Genomic DNA, 22,039 nt, shown 5'->3' on the forward strand with positions numbered 1-22,039 from the left:
GTATGTGTGGTACTGGTGATCAAACCCAGGGTTGGCTGGACATGGTAGCACACGCTTGTAATCACAGCATTTGGTAGGCTGAGATAGGAGGATTACAGGTTCATGGACAGCCTCACCTACTTAGTGAGGCCCTTCCAACTTAGTGAGACCCTGTTTCAAAATAAAGAATAAGAAACAGGAACTGGAGCTGGGTGTGGTGGTGCATCCTTGTAATCCCAGCATTCGGGAGGCTGAGCCTGAAGGATCGAGGTTCCCGGACAGCCTCAGCTACTTACTTAGTGAGGCCTTCCGCAATTTAGAAAGACCCTGTTTCAAAATAAAGAATAAAAAAAATACGGCAGGGGGTGTAGCTCAGAGGTCGAATTTGCCTGGGTTTCATCCCCAGACCCGTAAAAAAAAAAAGAAAAGAAAGAAAGAAAAAAAGAAATAGGAACCTGCAGTGGTGGCACAAACTTGTAATCCCAGCATTCTGGAGGCTGAGACTGGAGGATCGTGGTTCGCAGACAGCCTCAGCTAATTAGTGAGGCCCTCCACAACTCGGTGAGACCCTGTTTAAAAATAAAAAAATAAAGCTGAGCGTGGTGGTGCACGCTTGTAATCCCCGCGCTTGGGAGGCTGAGACAGGAGGATCGCGCAGGTTCGAAGCCAGCCTCAGCTACTTAGTGAGGCTCTCAGCAATTTAGTGAGACCCTGTTTCCAAATAAAATATAAAATAGGTCTGGGAGCATAGCCCGGAGGTAGAAAGCCTCTGGGTTCCACCCCCAGTACCACACACACACACACACACAAATAATAATAATAAAATATTTTTAAAAATAAAGAATAAAAAATAGGGCAGGGGGTGTGACTTGGAAGTCAAATGACCCTGGGTTCCATCCCAGTACCAAAACAAACAAACAAACAAACAAACAAACACCCAGGGGTGTTCTACCTCCAAGCTACACCTCTAGGCCTTTTTTAAAAATTTGAAACAGAGCCAGGCATGTTGGCGCACACTCGTAATCCCAGTACTTGGGAGGATGAGACAAGAGGATCGCGCAGGTTCAAAGCCAGCCTTCCTATTTAGTGAGGCTCTCAGCAACTTAGTGAGACCCTGTTTCCAAATAAAATACAAAATAGGTGTGAGAATGTAGCCCAGAGATAGAGGCCCCTGGATTCCATCCCCAGCACCACACACACACACACACACATACACACACGTAAAAATAAATAAAATTTGAAACAGTCTAAGTTGAGGCTGGCCTCCAACCTGCAACCCTCCTGTTTCAGATGTGTCCCACAGTACCAGGCTCTATGGCATAAATTTAAAAAACTGCTTATCTTTGCCACACGAGGAAAATTTAATCAGTGATTTTTGCAATTTGACTATAAACCAGGGACAAAATAACTAGAGCCTAGGAAGGTGAGACTTTACATAGCATTTTTAGCACCATAAATAATCTACATTTTTGGAATTTAAGGCCAAGTGCTTTCACAAGTATTATGTGATAAGTTCAACAACCATGCCTAATTTACAGATAAGACAATGGAGGTGTGGAGATTTAAGACACCTGCCCAAAGTCAAACAGCTAGAAGATGACGGGACGTGAATTAAACCCAGGACCCTAAAGATGTCTGTGGTCAAACAGAAGACCAAGTAAGCCGGGCGCGGTGGGCAAACTTGTAATCCCAGCATTCGGGAGGCTGAGACCGGAGGATCGCGGTTCGCGGACAGCCTCAGCTACTTAGTGAGGCCCTCCGCAACTCAGTGAGGTCCGGTTTCAAAATGAAGAATAAAAATTAGGGCAGGGGGTGTAGCTCGGAGTTAAAATGCCCCTGGGTTCCATCCCCAGACCCGGAAAAAAAAAAAAAAAGAAAAAATATATATATATCACCAAGTGTTATGCATCCAAAGTCATTAAACAAGTCACTAGAGACCCTGAGGGGGGAAATAATTTTTAAGTTAGTCAAACAGACAAAAGGGACTGTGTAAAAACAAAAGAGAGTGTGAAATGGGGAGGACATAATACTCCTGTATAGGGGCAAAATCAGATCTGAGTATCATTTTTTACGTGTATGTGGTACTCGGGATTAAACCTAGAGGAATTCTACCTCTGAGTTACATCCCCAGCCCTATTTTTATTTTGAAACAGGGGCTTGCTGAATTGATGAAAGTCTCACTACTTGCAGAGGCTGTCCTCGAACCTGTAATCCACCTGTCTCAGCCTCCCAAAGTACTGGGATTACAAGCATGCAATACTGCCTGGCTTCAGAAAGTTTTCTGTGTGTGTTGCTAGGGACTGAACCCAGGGACTTTCTACCATCAGGCTGTACCCCCAGCCCTATTTTATTTACTTATTTTTTAGAAACAGGGTCTCACGGTTGCAGAGAGCCTTGCTAAGTTGCTGAGGCTGACTTAGAACCTGTAATTCTCCGGTCTCAGTTCCCTGTACCACTAAAAAAAATAAAGGGAATTGTTAAGGAAGAAAGAAACTTTAAATGAGGGGGAAAACAAAACAAAACAAAAAGCCGGCGCGCACGCCTGTAATCCCAACATTCGGGAGGCTGAGACCAGAGAGGATCGCGGTTCGCGGACAGCCTCAGCTACTTAGTGAGGCCCTGTTTCAAAATAAAGAATAAAAAACAGGGCAGGGGGTGCAGCTCAGAGGTAGAAAGTCCCTTGGGTCAACACCCAGTCTCGGTCTCTCTCTCTCTCCCCCCTCATTTTCAACACAAAACACGAAGCTCCAAATAAACGGTGGTCCTCTTGCTCGTGGCTCTGGTTCACCTTGAGTTTCCCCCTCCCCCAGAAGTTTGGGCGATCCGGACCTTAATTTCAGCCAAATGGGGAGTTCCCTGGACGTCAATCTAGAACTAAAAGAGGGGCTGCTGTCACTGGAGAAACCCAGGGGCGCTCCAAACCACTCCGCCGCGGTCACCGAGCACACGTCCTAAGCCCACAGGAGGAAGCCCGCGGCGCTGGGCATCCAAACCGCGAAGCCCCCGCCGGGCCGGGCGTCGCGGCGCAGCCTCCCGCGGAGCCAATCACGCGCGGCCGGGGCTGGCTCCCCAGCGCCCCCGTGCGGCCGGAGGGGAGGCGGCGCGGGGAGGCGGAGCGCCGCTCCCGGCATGCAGTTCCCGGGGCCCACACCCTAGGCTTCCTCCCCTGGAAGGTCGGTCTATTTTAATTCTTTCCTCTCGGCAGTCCCAGCCACCTGTACGGTAGGATGCCTAGTGATAGAGTCCGGTGCTAAAACAATTGGCCACGCTATCGGCCTGCCGCAAAACGACGGGTCCGTGGCGTTGCTCCTTTAATTGCGGTCGCCAGCGCCCCAGCGGCGTCGCCCCTTTAAGGCCGGTGGCGGCCGCGGTTCCGGGGGCGGGGCCGGCCGCGGGCCGGAGGGGCGGGCGCCGGGCTGATTCATTCGGGGGCGGGGACTCCGCGCGCTGACGTCGGCTCCGGCGCAGGGCGTGGCCTCGCTCCTGATTGGTTGGTCTCTGGGACTGCCCTTCCCTGCACGCCACCCCTGGGTTTCCTCCCGCGTCCGCAGAAGGAGCGCTGCCCTCTCCCTTCTTGACCCCTAGCCCTTTCTCTCCTCCGTCAGTCCCTCCCTCCTCGCCGCTGCTGTTGCTTCTGGCGCCGCCGCTCCCCGAGGAGCTCCCGGCAACGGTGATGGGGTCTCGGGCCTCCACGTTACTGCGGGACGAAGAGCTCGAAGAGATCAAGAAGGAGACAGGCTGTGAGTTCGGGATGGGAGTGGGAAGGCGGCCCGGTGCCTCCGGCCGGCCTCCGGACCGAAGGCGTTTGTCGCCGAGGTCTGGAGCCGGAGGGTGTGATGTTGGGGTGGGGGTGGTCCTGGGCAGCCTCCGGGGCTGGATCTTGGGAGGATCGAGGGTTAGAGGACCTCTTTGTACAGCTGTATCTTCCCGAAACGGGGCTGTGGCTCTTGTGGGGATGTCCTTCCCCTCAACAGCGAGTCTCAGTCACCCTAAGGCCGACACCCCCGTTTTCTCCCTCTACAGGTCCTCGAATTTCCTTCCTTTATCTTCCCTCTAACTAGCCCTCCCTATGAAGAGGCATCCCCAACAGTAGGCAGAACCCTAGAAGCAATATCAGGAGCTCTGAATGAATCCGTAGAAAACGTAATCCGCTCCTGTGACACATCTATGCAGGGACCTAAAATCACTGATATATTTTGGGAAATCACAAACAAATTCTTGCCACAAATTGGAAAAACAAACCGAGAAGCAGCACCATATAGTAAGGTTTTGGAAGACATACCCGATGGCTGGAGACCTTTAAGCAATCAGATGTCTGAGAGTGTGAGACTTTGCAATCTTAACTATTGGAGAAAAAGCCACGGATATTGTGACCAGCAGTTTTTTACTTACACCGAGGTTGCTTGCTGCCCTGATTTCGCGTACATTGATTTCTATTGTGCTGATGTACTTTATGCAGTTGCTATTGAAATTGGATGTACTCCAGAAATCTCAACGTGTGTTTGTACTAGGAACTGATTTTTCATCGTTCAGTTTCTTCCTCATTAACCTGAACAAAGAAGCAACAGGGCTTTGGGAATTCAGAAGCTCTGTAAAACACCATTGTAGGCTTAAATAGTTCTTGATAGTGAAATGTGTGTACAGTTTTACTGACACATCCAATACTTTTTCAGTAATCCTTTATAACTTTTGTTGAGTTGTAAGTTATTTAAGCTCTGTCTGCCTGATGTCTTTTAGTGCGTGTGTGTGTGTGTGTGTGTGTGTGTGTGTGTGTGTAGCTGGGGATTGAACCCAGGGACATTCTACATCAGAGCTACATCCCCAGTCCTATTTTAACTTTTATTTGGAAACAGGGTGTTGCTAAGTTGTTGCTTGCCTTATTAAGTTGTTGAGGGTGGCCTTGAACCTGATTCTCCTGTCTCAGCATCCTAAGGACTGGGATTACTGGTGTGTGCCACCACACCCAGCTTGATACTTGTGTTTGATAGTGACATGACCATAGGCAGCAATCTACCCAGAGGTAGAAAGTACTGAAGGGTTCTGGTGGAACTACAGATTTTTTTGTGTATATATGTGTGGTACTAGGGTTTGAGTCTAGGAGTGCTCTACCACTGAGCTCCACACCCAGATCTTAAGAAAAAAAAGTATATATATAATATATATAATATGTATATACGTATGCATGTGTGTGTATATATACATATATATGTTTGTGTGTATATATACACTATATATATATATATATTTTTTTTTTTTAAGACGGGGTCTCGCCAAGTTGTTAAGGAAGGCTTTGAACTTGAGACTCTCCTGTCTTCAGCCTCCCAACAACTGGGATTATAGGCATGCACCCCCATGCCCAGCTTTGTACTTTCTCGCAAGTTCAACTTTTTAGAATCTTCAAGTTGGTAGAGATGTTACTCAGCTTCACCTTTTATCAAATTGGATTGCTTCCTTCACCATCCCCTAACACATGGCCATTAGCCTCTTCATAAAGACCTTTAACCATGATGACCTCACTGCCTACGAGGCAATCCTTTTCACATTTCTAAATGAATGACAGGAGTGGTTAGCTGTTTATAATTTGCAGTACTCATTTGGCCACTCGAATATAATGCCATTTTTATGACTTAACTCTGACTCCAGGAGTAGAAAAATACAAGCAGTTTGAATTCAGCAAACATTTTATTACATTTTGTGGCCATGACTTCTGACCATACTTCTAAATATAATGACCACTTTAGGGTCAATGACACTCCAAGCATTTGTGCTTAAAGAGTCACATAATGAGAAAGTGTAAGCCATAGTGAGGATGGGAAAAACTATTTTGCCTCAAAATGAGGGGAAAAATAATCCCAGTCTAGTTTATTTACATTTGACCAAATGAAAATGCTATAGGACTTTGGGTTAGTGTACCAAGAGGCTTGTGGACCAGCATCTGAGTACCGCTGAAGAGCCGTTTTCCCAGTTGCCAAAGAGTTGGTCAAGCATAACTGGGGGGATTCTCAGGCAAAACCAGTCAGAAAACCTAGTGAAATAACTGCTTACTGAATTTTTGCACTGTCTGTGTTCAGTGTTATTCTAGATACTCAGAGCAAATGGTAACAAAAGACACCCACAACCTGGTTGGGGAGATAAGCCCAAGAGTTATCATTAGCATCGTGATGTAAGGAAGCTCAAGTGATGTGGCACCCACCTCCAGAACTCGGGAAAGAGTCCATGAGCTGGCCTTCTGGAGGACAGGAATCAGGCCTTGATGCATGCATGAATGGATTAGATCTGGATAAATTAACCTAGGGCATTTTGGTTGGCTTCCAGGAGCAATCTCCCCCAGCCTGCTACAAAGTCATTCCTCCACCCTAGGAAGTGAGACATCAGTTTATCTAGTTAGTGCCCACTGGAAGAGTTGTGGTTTTTTGTGTGGGTTTTGTGTGGGTTTTGTGTATGTGTGGTGCTGGGGATTGAACCCAGGGGTATTCTACCTCCGAGCTAGACCCCTAGCCCAGTTTTTTATTCTTTGTTTTGAAATAGGGTCTCATTAGGTTGCGGAGGGCCTCACTAAGTTGCAAGCCCGAATCCTCCTCCTGTCTTAGCTTCCCAAGTAATGGGATTACACGCGTGCACCCCACACCTGGCTTTTTTTTTTTTTTGTACTGGGGATTGAACTAAGGGCTTTCCCTGAGCTAGACCCCTAGCCCTAGCACTTTGTGTATGTGTGCTTGTGTGGTACTGGGGATTGAACCCAGGAGCATTCTACCGCAGAGCTACACTCTCAGCCCTATTTTTTATTCTTTTATTTTGATACAGGGTCTCACTAAGTTATAGAGAGCCTCACTTTAAATGGCCACAAACCTGTGATCCTCCTGGCTCAGCTTCCTAAGTACTGAGATTACAAGTGTGCACCACCACACCTGGTTCAGAGTTGTATTTTTAAAGCATGTAATTTTAGCATGATGCATAAGGTTTAAGAGTTAAAAACAGCAATATCCGGGGGGTAAGGTAAAGAGGGGAAATTTGTCCCATTTTCATCTGTCTTGTTTGTGGAAGAATTTGGGAAACTATCAATCAGAAACACTTTTAATTTAAGAACAAGTAAAATGGGAGGTTGAGATAGGAGAATGGCAAATTTGAGACCACCTTGGGCAATTTAGTGAGACCCTGTTTCAATTAAAAAAAATAAAAAGTAGCCGGGTGGTGGCGCACGCTTGTAATCCCAGCATTTGGGAGGCTGAGACCAGAGGATCGCAGTTCGCAAACAGCCTCAGCTACTTAGTGAGGCCCTTCGCAACCTAGTGAGACCCTGTTTCAAAATAAAGAATAAAAAATAGGGCAGGGGTGTAGCTTGGAGGTTGAATGCCCCTGGGTTCCATCCTGAGACCCGAAAAAAAAAAAAGAAAAAAGTGATCCCAGCATTTGGGAGGCTGAGACTGGAGGATCGCGGTTCACAGACAGCCTCAGCTACTGAGTGAGGCCCTCTGCAACTCAGTGAGACCCTGTTTCAAAATAAAGAATAAAAAATTTGGCAGGGGGTGTAGCTTGGAGGTAGAATGCCTCTGGATCCCATCCCCAGAACTGCAAAAAAAAAAAAAAAAAAAAAAGAATAAGCCAGGCATGGTGGCGCATAGGATAACGCAGGAGGATTGCACAGGTTCAAAGCCAGCCTCAGCAACTTAGCAAGACCCTGTTTCCAAATAAAATATAAAATAGATTTGGGTAGTGTAGCCCAGAGGTAGAAGGCCCCTGGGTTCCATCCCTAGTACCATGAAATAAATAATAAGAAATAGGACAACAGATGTAGTTCGGAGGTTGAATGCACCTGGGTTCCATCCCGAGACCTGCAAAAAAAAAAAAGTTGAACAGGAATGTAGCTTGAAGGTAGAATGCCTCTGGGTTCAATCCCCAGTGCCACACACACACACACAAACAAAAAAAAGGGGGATGGAGAGCCAGGAGGCAGGGGGTGTAGCTTGGAGGTCACATGCCTCTGAATCCCATCCCCAGACCCGCAAAAAAAAAAAAAAAAAAGAATAAGCCAGGTGTGGTGGCACACCCTTGTAATCCCCATGCTTGGGAGGCTAACGCAGGAGGATTGCACAGGATTATAGGCACATGCCTATAATCCCAGGACATGGGGGTCTGAAACAGGAGGGTCACATGTTCGAGGCTAGCCTCAGCAACTTTTTGCTGAGTAACTTAGTAAGATTCTGATTCGAAATAAAAAAATACATATTATATATATATATATATATATATATATATATATATATTGCTGTCCTATAACCAGCAGTCCTCCAGTCTCAGCCTCCCAAGTACAGGGGTTACAGTGAACCACCACGCCTGACTTAAATTTGTGTGTGTGTGTGTGTGTGTGTGTGTGTGTGTGTGTGTGTGTATGTGATAGTGGGAATTAAACCCAGGGGCATTCTACCTCTGAGTTAAACCCCCAGCCCTGTTATTATTTATTTTATTTTATTTTGAAACAGGGTTTCACTAAGTTGCAGAAGACCTCACAAAGTAGCTGAGGCTGGCTGTGGACCTGTGATCCTCCTTTCTGAGCCTCTCAAGTATTGGGATTGCAAGTGTGGGCAGCCATGCCTGCCTTATTTTTTTATTTTGAAGCAGGGTCTCGCTAAGTTGCAAAGGACCTCAACTGAATTGCCGAAACTGCCCACCAATTTGTGCTACTCTTGTCTCAGCCTTCCAGGAATTCCAAGTATCTGGGATTACAGCCATCGCACCCAGTTTGGAATTAGAAATTAGGTACTAAAGACCGGGCGTGGTGGCGCACACTTGTAATCCCCGTGCTTGGGAGGCAGAGACAGGAGGATCGCGCTGGTTTGGAGCCAGCCTTGCTGGTTTAAGAGACCCTGTTTCCAAATAAAAAACAATATAAAATAGTTCTGGGAGTGTAGCCCGGCGGTAGGAGGGCTTCCAGGAACCCCAGTACCACCAAAAAAAAAAAAAAAAAAAAAATTAGCTACTAAATATTTGGAAAACTAATTCTAGGTAGGAATTATCTGAGCAGGGCATGGTGGCCCCTGCCTGTAACCCCAGTGACTTGGAAGGTTGAGGCAAGGGAATTACAAGTTTGAATCTAGCCTGGGAAATTTAGTAAGATCCTGTCTTTTTTTGTGGTACCAGGAATGGAAGCCAGGGGCTATATCTCCTCTGAGCTACACGTCCAGTCTGATTTTTTTTTTTTTTTTTTTTTTTTTGTGGGTCTGGGGATGGAACCCAGGGGCATTCTACCTCTGAGCTATACCCCCAGCCCAATTTTTTATTCTTTATTTTGAAACAGGGTCTCACTGAGTCAGAAAGGGCCTCACTAAGTAGCTGAGGCTGGCCACAAACCTTGATCCTCCTGTCTCAGCCTCCCAGGTACTGGGATTATAAGCGTGTCCCACCAAACCTGGCCCAATTTATTTTTTATTTTTAATTTTGAAACAGGGTCTCACTGAGTTGCAAAGGGCCCCACTAAATAGCTGAGGCTGTACTCGAACCACGCTCCTCCTGTCTCAGCCTAATGATTTAGGAAATGATTCCAGCATTTCCTAAATGCTGGAAATGCAAGCGTGTGCCACCACACTCTGCAAGATCCTATGTTAAAGTCATATTTTTTCTTCTTCATTTTCTTTTGTGTGTGTGTGTGTGTGTGTGTGTGTGTGTGTGTGTGTGTGTGGTGGTACTGGGGATGGAACCCAGGGGCATTCCACCTCTGAGCTACACCCCCAGCCCTATTTTTTATTCTTTATTTTGAAACAGGCTCTCACTGAGTTGCAGAGGACCTCACTAAGTAGCTGAGGCTGTCCGTGAACTGTGATCCTCCCGTCTCAGCCTCCCAAATGCTGGGATGACAAGCACACGCCACCACGCCCGGCTGCAAGACTGTTTTAAAGTAAAAAATAAAAAAGGGCTGGGTTGTAGCTCAGAGATACAATGCTCCTGAGTTGTGCCCTTGGGTTCAATCCCCAGTACCACACACAGACAAAAACAGGCTAAAACAGGAGGATCACAGGTTTAAGACCAGTATCAGGAACTTAGTAAGGCCGTCAGCAACTTGATGAAACCTGTTTGTTTTTTTTTTTTTGTTGTTGTTGTTGTTTTGTGGTACTGGGGGTGGAGCCCAGAGGCTTTCTACCTCCGGGCTATACTCCCAGACCTATTTTCTATTTTATTTGGAAACAGGGTCTCACTAAGTTGCCGAGAGCCTCACTAAGTAGCTGAGGCTGGCTTCGAACCTGTGCGATCCTCCTGTCTCAGCCTCCCAAGCGCGGCCTGGCTCATGATGAAACCTGTTTCAAAGTAAAAATTAAGCAGGGGTGGGGCGTGGTGGCGCATGCTAGTAATCTCAGTACTTAAGAGGCTGAGACAGGAGGATCAAAATTTAGAGAACAGTCTCTGCAGGTAATGGGACTTTCATCAACCTAGCAAGAGCCCCATTTCAAAATAAAAATAAAATAGAGCCAGGCTTGGTGGCTCATGCCTGTAAACCCAATAGTTGTGAGGCTGAGACAGGAGGATTATGTTCAAGGGCAGCCTTAGCAAGAAGTGAGACTCTCATCAACCTAGCAAGACCCTGTTTCAAAATAAAAGTAAAATTCTGGGCATGGTGGTACATGCTTGTAATCCCAGTACTTGGGAGGTTGAGACAGGAGGAACGTAGGTTGGTGGCCAGCCTCTGCAATTTAGTGAGATCCTGTTTGAGACTAAAAGAATAAAATGAACCAAGCGTGGTGATACACGCTTGTAATCCCAGCATTTGGAAGGCTGAGATGGTAGGATCCCGGTTTGAGGACAGCCTCAGCTACTTAGTGAGGCCCTCTGCAACTCAGTGAGACCCTGTTTCAAAATAAAGACAAAAATAAATAGGGCTGGGAGTGTAGCTGGGAGGTAGAATGCCCCTGGGTTTTATTCCCAGTATTGCAATAATTAATAATAATAATAATAATAATAAAATAAAATAAAATTGGCTAAGGGTGTAGCTCAGAGGTAGAATGTCCCTGGGTTCTATCCCCAGTACCTCAAAAATATAAAATAAATAAAATAGAACCTGGATGTAACTTGGAGGTAGAATGCCCCTGAGTTCAATCCCTCATATCAAATAAAATGAAATAATTAAAAGTTAAAATAGGGCCAAATGTGTGGCACATACGTGTAATCCCAATATTTGGGAGGATGAGACAGGTTTGTAGCCAACGTCAGTATAACAAGGCCCTCATCAATTTAATGAGACCCGGTTTCAAAAGAAAAAATAAAATAGGGCTAGGGGTGCAGCTCAGAGGCAGAATGCCCCAGAGTTCAATTCTTGGTAACACGTGCGTGCACACATATAGCACACATATACAGACACATACAGACCAAGTAACTGCAAGAAGGTCACAGATGTCTTGGAGTCTAGTTCACTTAACTGTAGCAAACTGGCCATAACCTGTAACCTAGCTGTGAATGACTTAAACCTTAACTAGGACCAACAGTTTATGCCAACCAAACAGTGATAAATGCAGATTGATTTATTTTTAGTTCCTCCCTTCTGGCGTATCACGTGGATCACGCGGGCTTAGGAAGTCAGTTGTAGAGGCCAGCGAGGTTTTGTTTGTTTGAAAGGGTGTAGTGATGATTTGAAGGGTGTGGGTTTCTCGGTAGTCCAACAGAGCCCAAGCCTGGCCGAACCTCTTGCCTCAGAACTGTTTCCTGAAGTTCCGTTCCTGGCCGCTCCAGCTGCCAAGTGGAGGCTTCAGTTCTGACCCTCCCCTGCCACACCGGTGTCTGAAGGTTCCATTTCTTCCAAAGACCTTGCTGTCTTCTGTCTCCTATGGATAATGCTCACTTGGGGTCCTCCTGCCACGGCCTCCCAAGTACTGAGATTATAGGCATGCGCCACCTTGCCTGGCAAGAGTTCTCTGCTCTTAAGGGGAAAGAAAAAAAAGGGAAACATTATACTACAGAATAGTAGCAAACACATTACATGCAGCCAACTCTATTGTGGAAGAGAATGAACAGATAATACAGGTTATACAGAGGTGGCAGACTTACTGTGAACTGAATATTTTGCTATATTTGCTGTAAATAGTATTGGGGGGGAGGGCACAGAGGAGAGAGAAAGAGAGAGAGAGAGAGAGAGAGAGAGTGTGTGTGTGTGTGTGTGTGTGTGTGTGTGTGTGTGTAAATTTCTGTGTGTGACCCTGTGGATCAAACTCAGGAGCACTGCATCACCTGAACTATACCCATAGCTCTTTTTATTTTTTATTTTAATACAGGGTCTCACTAAATTGCCCAGGCAGGTCTGGAAATTTATATATGGTGTGGAGGATACTGGGGATTGAACTCGGGCACGGGGATTATAGGCGTGTGGTATTTGTGACATCACACCCAGCTGGTGTGGCCTCTTTAAAAGTGAGGTGGAGCTGGGCATGGTAGCTCATGCTTATAATTCTAGTACTTGGGAGGTTGAGACGGGAGAATTGTAAGTTAGAGGATAGCATCAGCAAGTAGTTAGACTCTCAGCAACCTAGCAAGACCTTGTTTCAAAAAAATAATAATAGCCGGGCGTGGTGGCGCACGCTTGTCATCCCCGCGCTTGGGAGGCGGAGACAGGAGGATCGCGCTGGTTTGAAGCCAGCCGCGCTGGCTTAAGAGACCCTGTTTCCAAACAAAATAAAAAAATTATAAAATAGAACTGGGAGTGTAGCCCAGAGGTATAAGGACTTCCAGGAACCTCAGTACCACCAAAATAAATAAATAAATACCCACAAAAAATAATAATATAAGCCGGGTGTGGTGGCGTATGTGTAATCCCAGCATCTGGGAGGCTGAGACAGGAGGATCAGGGTTTGTGGGCAGCCTCAGCTACTACTTATTCAGGCCCTTTGCAACTCAGTGAGACCCTGTTTCCAAATGAAAAATAGAACTGGGAGTGTAATTCAGAGGTAGAAAGCTCCTGGGTTCAAGTTTAAGTACCACAAAAAAAAAGAAAAAAAAATTATAAAGGTTTTTATGCTCTATTCGGCCTCCCAAGCACTGGGATTACAGATGTACACATGGACCTAGACGAGGTGGTTCATCGTCTCTTTCTTTGATCCATTTGTATTTTTACAATATGCATGGATTAATAAAATACAAGATGGTTGTTTTCCTTGTTAAAAAAAGAAGAGCCGGGAGTGGTGGCGCATGCTTGTAAAGTATTCCAGAGGCTAAGACTTAGGCCCTCCGCAACCTAGTGAGACCCTGTTTCAAAATAAGGAATAAAAAATAGGGCTGGGGGTGTAGCTCGGAGGTCTAATGCCCCTGGGTTCCGTCCCCACACCCGCAAAAAAAAAAAAAAAAAAAAAAGAAAGAAAGAAAGAAAGAAAGAAAGAAGAAGAAAAGAAAAAGAAAAAAAAACTTTTGGGAAACTTAGCAGCAATTTGTCTTTTTTTGGGGGTGGGTACTGGGATTGAATCCAGGGACATTCTACCTCTGAGCTACATCCCAGCCCTATATTATTTTGAAACAGGGTCTCACTAAGTTACGGAGGGCCTAAGTTGCTGAGGCTGCCAACCTGTGATTCTCCTGTCTCATTCTATTTTATTTTTTATTTCAAAATAGGGTCTCACTGAGTTACTAGGTTGGCATCAAATCTGTGATCATCCTCTCTTAGCTGGCCTAATACTTGGATTACAGGCATGTGCCACCACACCTGGCTTTATTTTTATTTTGACATCACACCTGACTCCAGCTACTTATTTTTGCTCGACTAAAGAGAACTTTAACGCAAGAGCCGCATTCGAGACCTGAGGTGAACCAGGGTAAACTGGCCCAGTGCCTTAAAAAAACTGGTAACTGGCAGAGTGAGGAAGGCGGGGAATCATTAATGCACAGTAGACCGTACCTCCAGGCTCACTGCGTAAGACAACAATAGCGGCTAACCTGAGTTCTTTACCGGAGCCGGGCATTCTGCCAACCACTTTCCTTTCAACAGCGCCCCAGAACCCCACTCACTCACCCCTCGCTGGTGGCGCTGCTGCTGTGCGTGGATCGGAATCTGCCTGACCCTCGTGTGCACTTTTTACAGAGGGCTGCTCGGGGCCTGCCCGGCTTCCTGGGTGCCTGGATCCCTGCTGGCCCGGCTGGCAGGGCTCCTGCCTCCTTTTCTGTCTATTCTCCCATCGCCCCAGAGTGCTCGTACAGAACAGAGCCTGCCTCCCAGGTGAAACCGGATGCAGAAGAAATCACAGCTGCCCTAGAGTGCCCTCTCGGCCTAGCCCGGCCGCCACCCCTCCTGCCTGCCGCTGTGTATTTGTTCCAACATTCCCAGCACGGCAGGTTGAATTTTGTTGCATTAGCTGGGGCAGGAGGGCAGCTACCATAGAAGACTTCACACCCCTTTCACCCCTGAAGGTGCAGCCGAGCTCAGAGTTCAAGCCCTTCACACCCTTTTGTGTAAGATCTTTTCTCCAATGATCCGCTCTTTGTTTTTTCTCAGTAAGTTGCTGAGGTCCTCAAATCTGCAGTCCTCCTGTCTCAGCCTCCCAAGTACTGGGATTACAGGCTTGTGTCACCACACTTGGTTCCCCCTCCAGTATTTTGTTTTTTTTTTTTGGTGGGTTTTTTTTTTTTTTGGTACTGGATATTGAATTCAGGGTCATTCTACCTCTGAGTTATATCTCCAGGCCTATTTTATGTTATTTTAAATAAAATGAAATAGGGTCTAGTTACAGAGAGTTTCACCAAGTTGTTGAGGTTGACCATAAACCTGTGATCTTCCAGTTTTAGCCTTCCAAGTATTAGAATGATGGCTGTGTGCCACCATTCCTGGCTGTTACTTTTTTTTTTTTTTTTTTTTGTGGTACTGGGATGGATCCCAGGGGCATTTTACCTCCGAGCTACACCCCAGCCCTATTTTTTATTTATTTTGAAAAAAGGTCTCACTATGTTGCAGAGGGCCTCACTAAGTAGCTGAGACTGGCCTCAACCTGTGATGCTCCTGTCTCAGCCTCCTAAGTACTGGATTACAAGCATGCACAACCATACCCAGTTCTGTTACCTCTTTTATTTATTTATTTATTTATTTATTTATTTATTTATTTATTTTGCAGTATTGGGGATTGAACCCAGGGGCTTTCTACCTCTGAGCTACATCCCCAGCCTAGTTTTTTATTCTTGATTTTGAAACAGGGTCTCACTAAGTTGTGGAGGGCTTCACTAAGTAGCTGAGGCTGGCTGCGAGCCTGCGATCCTCCCGTCTCAGCCTCCTAAGTACTAGAATTACAAGTGTGCGCCACCACACCCGGTTGTTACCTTGCTTTTTTTCTTTTTCTTTTTTTTTTTTTTGCGGGTCTGGGGGTGGAACCAGAGGCATTCGACCTCCGAGCTACACCCCTGCCCGATTTTTTATTCTTTATTTTGAAACCAGGTCTCACTGAGTTGCAGAGGACTTCACTAAGTAGCTGAGGCTGTCCGCGAACTGTGATCCTCCTGTCTCAGCCTCCCAATGCTGGGATGACAAGTGTGCGCCACCACGCCCGGCCACCTCCTCATTTTATTATTTTTTATTTTATTTATTTATTTATTTTTTATTTTTTATTTTTTGGTGGTACTGGGGGTGGAAACCAGAGGCTTTCTACCTCTGGGCTATACTCCCAGACCTATTTTCTATTTTATTTGGAAACAGGGTCTCACTAAGTTGCTGAGAGCCTCACTAAGCTGCTGAGGCTGGCTTCGAACCTGCGCGATCCTCCTGTCTCAGCCTCCCAAGCGCGGGGATTACAAGCGTGCGCCACCGCGCCCGACTTACCTCCTCATTTTAATTGTCAACTTGTAGCCCTTTACAGAGGTAACCTAAATTGAGGAGCAAAGTAGCTATCTTGCAGATGTCTTCTAATGATAGCATGGCCGCCTTTTTTTTTTTTTTTTTTTTTCCAGTACTGGGGATGGAACCCAGGGGGATTCTACCTCCGAACTATATCCCCAGTCCTATTTTTTATCCTTTATTTTGAAACAGGGTCTCACTGAGTTGCAAAGGGCTAAGTAGCTGAGGCTGCCCTCGAACCACGATTCCCCAGTCTCAGTCTCCCGAATACTGGGATTACAGCATGCATCACCAAGCCCAGCTCACATGGCCACTTTATAAATTGCCTGTTTAGCCAAGCATGATGGCACACACCTGTAATACTAGTACTTGGGAGGCAGAGAGTGGAGGGCTCATAGGTTTGAGGCCAGTCTCAGCAACATATTGTGAGGCCCTGTTTCAAAATAAAAAATAAAATAGGGCTGGGGGTGTAACTCAGCCCTGTTTTGTTGTAGCTGAGAGGTAGAATGCTCCTGGATTCAACCCCCAGCACCAAAATAAATTGTGTAATTTGCTTCCTTGGAGCAAGTTCCTTTCCTCGAACTCCTGGAACTCTGTGATCACTGCAAAGAATTCACTCCTGGCTGCGGTGAACTTTGACCCAAAGGTCAGTCCCGAGGGAAAGGATGTAGCTTCTATGCTTATTGCAAGAGCAAACCAGATTTTCAAAATAAAATCTGTTTGACATGCCCTGATCTTTAATTCAGTATAAATTACCTACCCAGCTGGGCCTGGTGGCGCACACTTGTAATCCCCGCACTTAGGAGGCGGAGACAGGAGGATCACGCGGGTTCGAAGCCAGCCGCGCTGGCTTAAAAGACCCTGTTCCAAACAAAAAGTATATAAAAAAAAAAAATAGGTCTGGGAGTGTAGCCCGAAGGCAGAAGGGCTTCCAGGAACCCCAGTGCCAACCCCCCCCCCCAAAAAAAAAAACCGACCCTAAAATGCCAACTTGAAACACCAAACTTATAAATTAAGTATGAGTTTTTAATCCAAGTATGCATTTTCATAGCCTCTAAATTGAAATGTGAAAGTATCAATTTTACTTTAAACGCGGCTTTTGTTAAATACTACGTGAGGTGTGTGTGTGTGCGTCGCTATGACTGAACTAGGTTGCCAGCCCGTAACCCATTCTCAATTAAGCCTAGACTTTGTTCCTGGAAGGTTGACGTAGATGCCTGCTTCCCCGGCTGGGACTAATTTCGATCTCTTTAGTTTCCCACAGTCAGATCACTCGCCTCTACAGTCGTTTCACCAGCCTGGACAAAGGAGAGAACGGGACTCTGAGGTAGGTACTGAGCGCCTGCCTTATTTCCCTCCCAGAAACCAGAACCTGGCAATGTCTGAATAGCTGCCTTTGTCCCAAGGGCAGACATAATGTGTGTCCAGCAAGCAGAGGGTAGCGATCATTTCTGCACAGGTCTTTTCTCGTGCACATGTAGTACTGGGCATTGAACCCAGAGGCATTTTATCTTTGAGCTACACCCCCAGACTGATTTTATTTTTTATTTGGAAACAGGTCTCACTAGGTCGATGAGAGAGTTTCCCTGTATTGCTGAGGCTGTCCTGGAACCTCTGACCCTCCTGTCTTAGCCTCCTAAGTACTGGGATTACAGTCAGGTGCTGCCACGCCTGGCTTCATTCATTCACAAAGGAATGAAGCCAGCAGAACCACACGAAATGTATCACTCGGTCTTTTTTTGTGTGTTTGTGGTACTGGGGATCGAACCTAGAGGCATTCTCCTGTTGAACTATACCTCCTGCCCTATTTTATTTCTTATTTTTTTTTTTTGGTGGTACTGGGGGTGGAACCCAGAGGCTTTCTACCTCCGGGCTATACTCCCAGACCTTTTTTTATATTTTATTTGGAAACAGGGTCTCACTAAGTTGCTGAGAGCCTCACTAAGTAGCTGATGCTGGCTTCGAACCCGTGCGATCCTCCTGTCTCAGCCTCCCAAGCACGGGGATTACAAGCGTGCACCACCACGCCCGGCTTTTATTTCTTATTTAGAAACAGGGTCTCCCTAGCTGGATCAGAGTCTCACTGCTTGCTGAGGCTTCTCAAACCTGAGATCCTCCTGTCTCAGCCTCCTAAGTACTGGGATTACAGGCACGTGCCCAGCTCTTAGATCACTAAGTCTTTTTTTTTTTTTTTTTGATGGTACTAGGGTTCCTGGAAACCCTTCTGCCTCCGAGCTACACTCCCAGATACCTATTTTTTATATTTTTTATTTGGAAATAGGGTCTCTTAAGCCAGCGAGACTGGCTTTGATCCTGCATGATCCTCCTGTCTCCACCTCCCAAGCGCGGGGATTACAAGCGTGGGCTACCATGCCCTAGATTACTAAGTCTTAGATAATTTATTCCAATTACCCTTAGTTTAGGTGGCCATTGTTCTGGTCCTAGCAATGTACTTGGAAAATTTCAGCTGTCTCTGCTATCAATTTCCCACAGCCCCTTTTATTTTTTGGAGGTACTGAGGATGGAACCTGGGGACATTCTACCTCTGAGCTATACCCTCAGCTCTATTTTTTTAATTCTTTTTTTTTTTTTTTTCAGTACTGGGGATGGAATTCAGGGGCATTTTACCTCTGAGCTACACCCCCAGCCCTATTTTTATTCTTTATTTGAAACAGGGTCTCACTGAGTTGTAAAGGGCCTACTATACTTAGTAGCGGACACAGGCCATGAACCAGGATCCTCCCATCTCAGCCTCCTAAATGCTGGGATTACAAGCATCTGCCACCACGCCAGGCTCTCTATTCTTTATTTTGAAACAGGGTCTCACCGAGTTGCAAAGGGCCTCACTAAGTAGCTGAGACTATCCGAAAACCGCGATCCTCCTGTTTCAGCCTCTCAGACACTGGGATTATAAGTGTGCGCCACCACACCCGGTACTTCACGTGTATTAAGGCTAGACAGTGTGCCCAGTATTTTAGTCTAGAGCGGTTGTTCTCATTTGAAGGCCGTTTTACTACCAGGGCAAAATATTTGGAAGCTTTATTTGTGTGTGTGGTACTGAGGTTGAATCCAGGGGCATTCTACCTCTGAGCAACACTCCCACCCCCCCACTTTTTTTTTTTTTTTTTTTTTGGTGGTGGTACTGGGGTTTCTGGAAACCCTTCTGCCTCAGGTTACACTCCCAGACCTATTTTTTATACTTTTTTATTTGGAAACAGGGTCTCTTAAGCCAGTGCGGTTGGCTTTGAACCTGCGCGATCCTCCTGTCTCCTCCTCCCAAGTGCGGGGATTACAAGCGTGCGCCACCACGCCCGGTACTCCCACCCCTTTTAAAGTGTTTTGTTTTGAGCTGGGTATGATGGCGCATGCCTGAAACCCCAATATTTCGGGGGCTAAGACAGGAGGATGTAAGGCTCCAGGACAGCCTCAGCAATGTAGGGAGACTCTGAAAGCGAGCTCGACCCTGTTTCAAAAACGGAAAATAGAATAGGACTGGGGATACAGCTCAAAGATAGAATATCCCTGGGTTCTATCCCCAGTATCACTAAAAATAAAAGGTTGTTTTGTTCTGTTTTGAAACAGGGTTTCCTTAGGTTGCTGAGGCTGATCTCAAACCTGCAATCTTCCTGTCTCAATTTCCCAAATTCTGGGATTACAGGTGTGTGCCTCCACACCCAGCCTGGAAGCGGTTTTAATTGTTATGACAGGGGAATGCTTCTGGTATTTGGTCAGTAGAGCCAGGATGCTGCAGAATACCCTGCAGCGCACAGGCCAGCCTCGTGACAAAGAACTACAGTGCCCTAAATGTCAGTAGGGCCAAAATTGAGAAACCCTGGACTAGAGTAAATATATGACTGCAGAGTGACGTAACGCTGTATTATTTTGTGTCTGTAATTGTCTTATAATCAAATTTAATGTCTTCTTACCATCATTCCCACCCTTTCATTAGCAATCTTTTTTGGGGGGAGGTCTGAGGATAGAACCCAGGGACATTTGACCTCCAAGCTACAGTATTTTGAAACAGGGCCTCACTAAGTAGCTGAGGCTATCTACGAACCACGATCCTCCAGTCTCAGCCTCCTGAATGCTAGGATTACAAGCGTGTGCCACTACACCCAGCTAGCAATCTTTTTTATTCCACTGTTTTGGGTTTTTTTAGTTTAGTTTAGTTTTCTTGGTACTGGGGATGGAACTCAGGGGCATTCTACCTCTAGCTATATACTCTCAGCCGTTTTTTTTTTTTTCCCCACCTTCTTCTTATTTTTGGTACTGGGGATGGAACTCGGGCATTCTATCTCCAAGCTATACCCCCAGCCCAAATTTATGCTTTATTTTGAGACATGGCCTCACTGAGTTGCAAAGAGCCTCACCAAGTAGCTGAGGCTGTTCACAAACCCGGATCCTCCTGTTTCAGCCTACCAAATGCTGGGGTTACAAGCATGCGCCACCACGCCCAGCTCCCCAACCCTATTTTTTAATTCTTTATTTTGAAACAGGTTCCCACTGAGATGCAAAGGGTCTCACTAAGTAGTAGCTGAGCAGCCCTCCCCTTTAATTCTTTATTTTGAAACAGTGTCTCACTAAGTGGCAGAGAGCCTTACTAAGTAGCTGAGGCTGGCCTAGAACCTGCAGTCCTTCTGTCTCAGTTCCCCAAGTACTGGGATTACAAGCATGTGTATTTATTTACAATCCTATTTATTTATTTGGATACTGGGGATTGAACCCAGGGGCTTTTTACCTCCAAGATACACCCCCTGCACTATTTTTTATTCTTTATTTTGAAACAGGGTTTCACTAAGTTGAGGAGGGCCTCACTAAGTAGCTGAGGCTGTCCACGAACTGCGATCCTTCAGGGCTCAGCCTCCCGAATGCTGGGATTATAAGCATTCGCCACCACGCCGGGTTTCAGCCCATTTTATTTTTATTTGGAAACAGGGTCTCACCAGGTTGATAGGAGTCTGACTACTTATGAAGCTGTCCTTGAACCTGTAGTCCTCCTGCCTCAGACTCCAGGACTGGGATTACAAACCTGTGCCACCACACCCAGCTAGCCATAGCCTCAGACCTTTTGATTTTCTATTTGGAAATGGTCTCACTAAGTTTGTGAGGCTGCTCTCAAACCTGTGATCCTCATGTCTCAGCCTCCCAAGTACTGGAATTACAGATGTGTGCCACCATGCCCAGCTAAGCTTCCACTTTCTGAAACTTCTTTTTGGTACTGAGGATTGAATCCAGGAGCATTCCACCTCTGAGCTACATTCCAGCCCTATTTTACTTTTTATTTTTTAACAGGGTCACACTGAATTACGGAAGGCCTCACCATAACTCAGTGAACCTCTATCCTCCTGTCTCAGCCTCCCAAGTGCTTGGATTCCAAGCATACACCACATCTGACTTTTTTTAAACTTTTCTCTTTCTACTTGTTTCTCATCAATAACCGGAAGCCAAATTCTATAGAATAAGAGACTATAATGCGTGTCCTTTGAATTCCACACCTTTGTAGTGACTTTTCACAATGAGAACATAAGGCAGTAGCAGTAGAAGAATTTGGTTAGAATGAAGCTTCTTTAAAATATTTTTAGAAATTTATTTCAAAGTATTCTGTGATGCCGGGTGTGGTGGCGCACGCTTGTAATCCTCGCGCTTGGGAGGCTGAGACAGGAGGATCACACGGGTTCGAAGCCAGCCTCAGCTACTTAGCGAGGCTCTCAGCAACTCAGTGAGACCCTGTTTCCAAATAAAATAGAAAAAGGTCTGGGAGTATAACCCAGAGGTAGAAAAGCCTCCAAGTTCCACCCCTAGTACCACCAAAAAAAAAAAAAAAAAGTAGTGTGTGTGTGTGTGTGTGTGTGTGTGTGTGTGTGTGTGTGTGTAGGGAGTACTGGAGATTGAACTGAGTTACACTCCTATCCCTATTTTATTTTTATTTGGAAACAAAGTCTCACTAAGTTGCAGAGGGCCTCACCAAGTTACTGGGACAGACCTTGAACCCATGATCCTCTTTTTTCAGTCTCCCAAGTACTGGGATGATTACAGGCATGTGCCACTACACCTGTCTCCAGATTATGTAAATTTCCAGAGCAGTAAATTTCTTAGTCTGTCAATAGGTATTGTATTAAAAATTTGTGAAAAACACCCGGGTGTGGAAGTGCACTCCTATAATCATAACACTTGGAAAACTGAGATCACAGATTCATGGCCAACCTAAGCAACTTAGTAAAACCCTGTTTTAAAAATTTAAAAAAATAGCTGGGCGCGGTGGCACACGCTTGTAAT

At 45.9% G+C, this 22,039-nt stretch overlaps 1 protein-coding gene across 1 annotated transcript in view; it reads left to right on the top strand.

Annotated features, from left to right (window-relative positions):
• Positions 1-3,652: 3,652 nt before the first annotated feature.
• Positions 3,653-22,039, top strand: part of CHP1 (calcineurin like EF-hand protein 1) — a gene marked incomplete at both ends in the record, with an annotated part of 32,663 nt that continues 14,276 nt past the window's right edge. Inside the window, 2 exons of the mRNA XM_080707860.1 lie at positions 3,653-3,719; positions 17,018-17,090. Of these exons, the coding sequence (XP_080563986.1) occupies positions 3,653-3,719; positions 17,018-17,090 (140 nt within the window). The remainder of the gene's footprint in view (positions 3,720-17,017; positions 17,091-22,039) is intronic.

The sequence above is a fragment of the Muscardinus avellanarius genome (genome assembly GCF_963383645.1).
Source record: "Muscardinus avellanarius genome assembly, chromosome: 12".
Taxonomy (NCBI): domain Eukaryota; kingdom Metazoa; phylum Chordata; class Mammalia; order Rodentia; family Gliridae; genus Muscardinus; species Muscardinus avellanarius.